At 46.5% G+C, this 1,175-nt stretch overlaps 1 protein-coding gene across 1 annotated transcript; it reads left to right on the forward strand.

The window, feature by feature from the left end:
• Positions 1–233: 233 nt before the first annotated feature.
• Positions 234–1,163, forward strand: LOC106900696 (brefeldin A-inhibited guanine nucleotide-exchange protein 3-like; the record flags this gene model as incomplete). Its single annotated transcript, XM_014962844.1, has 3 exons — positions 234–341; positions 596–811; positions 1,053–1,163. Coding segments are annotated over 3 exons (435 nt in total), but the record flags the coding sequence as incomplete, so codon positions are not given.
• Positions 1,164–1,175: the final 12 nt, after the last annotated feature.

Here is a 1,175-nt window from a genome sequence, read left to right on the forward strand (position 1 = left end):
TGAGATATTTCCCCTCTTCAAGCAAATGTTGGTTATAGTGAGCAAAGCATACAATGCCACAGCTCATGTTTATGCCAAGGCTTCAGAAGCCTGCCAGAGAAGAGCAACTAAAATGTATACCTGAAGAGTCAGGAGTGCTAGTGCTTATTTGAACAAAGAGCCAGTAGGAGATGCTTTCCTTATACCATCTGTGTGTTGAATAGTAATCTGTTGGTTTTTTCATGTTCTGGCAGACATCGATGGCTTGGGGAGCAGTGCAATCGGTGGCCAGTTGATGGCATCTGCTTCAGCTCAATCTCCGCTTTCCCAAAACCGGAAGACAGATGATTCCGTTGTTGCAGGTATTAAGACTGGATTATAAACACAAGTGTGTCTGCCAGCAGTGGGGTTGTTACATACCATAAGCATATTTAGATAAATTGTGTTTTAGAACCTAAAGAACCTAAGGGTTGAGGGAAGTATGTCAGTACATCCCACACGTGAAATGGTGGTCCAGCACGCAGAGGACAAATGTGACTTGGTTTTTTTACCACTGAGGATAAAACTGCTGCGATGTCATTCTCCAGTAGTAGTAGTAATGTATTTCTCATTCCAGGAGTTGCTTTTGCCCGATACCTTTTAATTGGCTGTTGGAAAAACTTGATTGACACTTTGTCCACACCACTGACCGGCCGCATGGCGGGGAGCTCCAAGGGGCTGGCCTTCATCTTGGGAGCAGAAGGAGCCAAGGAGCAGAACCAAAAGGAGAAGGACTCCATCTGCGTGAGCCTGGATGGACTGAGGAGAGCAGCCCGGCTGAGCTGTGCTCTAGGTAATGCAGACTCACAAAACAGGATGGTGACTTTTCCTTGAAGGAATTTGGGAGAGAGAAAAGCAGCAACCTGTTCCAGTCTTGGACAGGAACCTAAACTGTCCATGACTCCCCATAGAGCCCACCAGCCCTACAGCATGGACATACTCAGCCAACTTTCCTTGTCCCAACCTGTTGTTGAGATTGCACGGGACTGGGGAGGAGGTGCTGGTTAAACACTAATTGTGTTGTTGCTTTACAGGAGTTGCTGCTAATTGTGCATCTGCTCTTGCCCAAATGGCTGCTGCTTCCTGTGTCCAAGAGGAGAAAGAAGAAAAAGAAATCCAAGAGCCCAGTGATACTATAGCTCAAGGTAACTATGTGA

This window comes from Calidris pugnax, unplaced genomic scaffold (genome assembly GCF_001431845.1).
Source record: "Calidris pugnax isolate Ruff unplaced genomic scaffold, ASM143184v1 C14703130, whole genome shotgun sequence".
In the NCBI taxonomy this organism is placed as follows: Eukaryota; Metazoa; Chordata; class Aves; order Charadriiformes; family Scolopacidae; genus Calidris; species Calidris pugnax.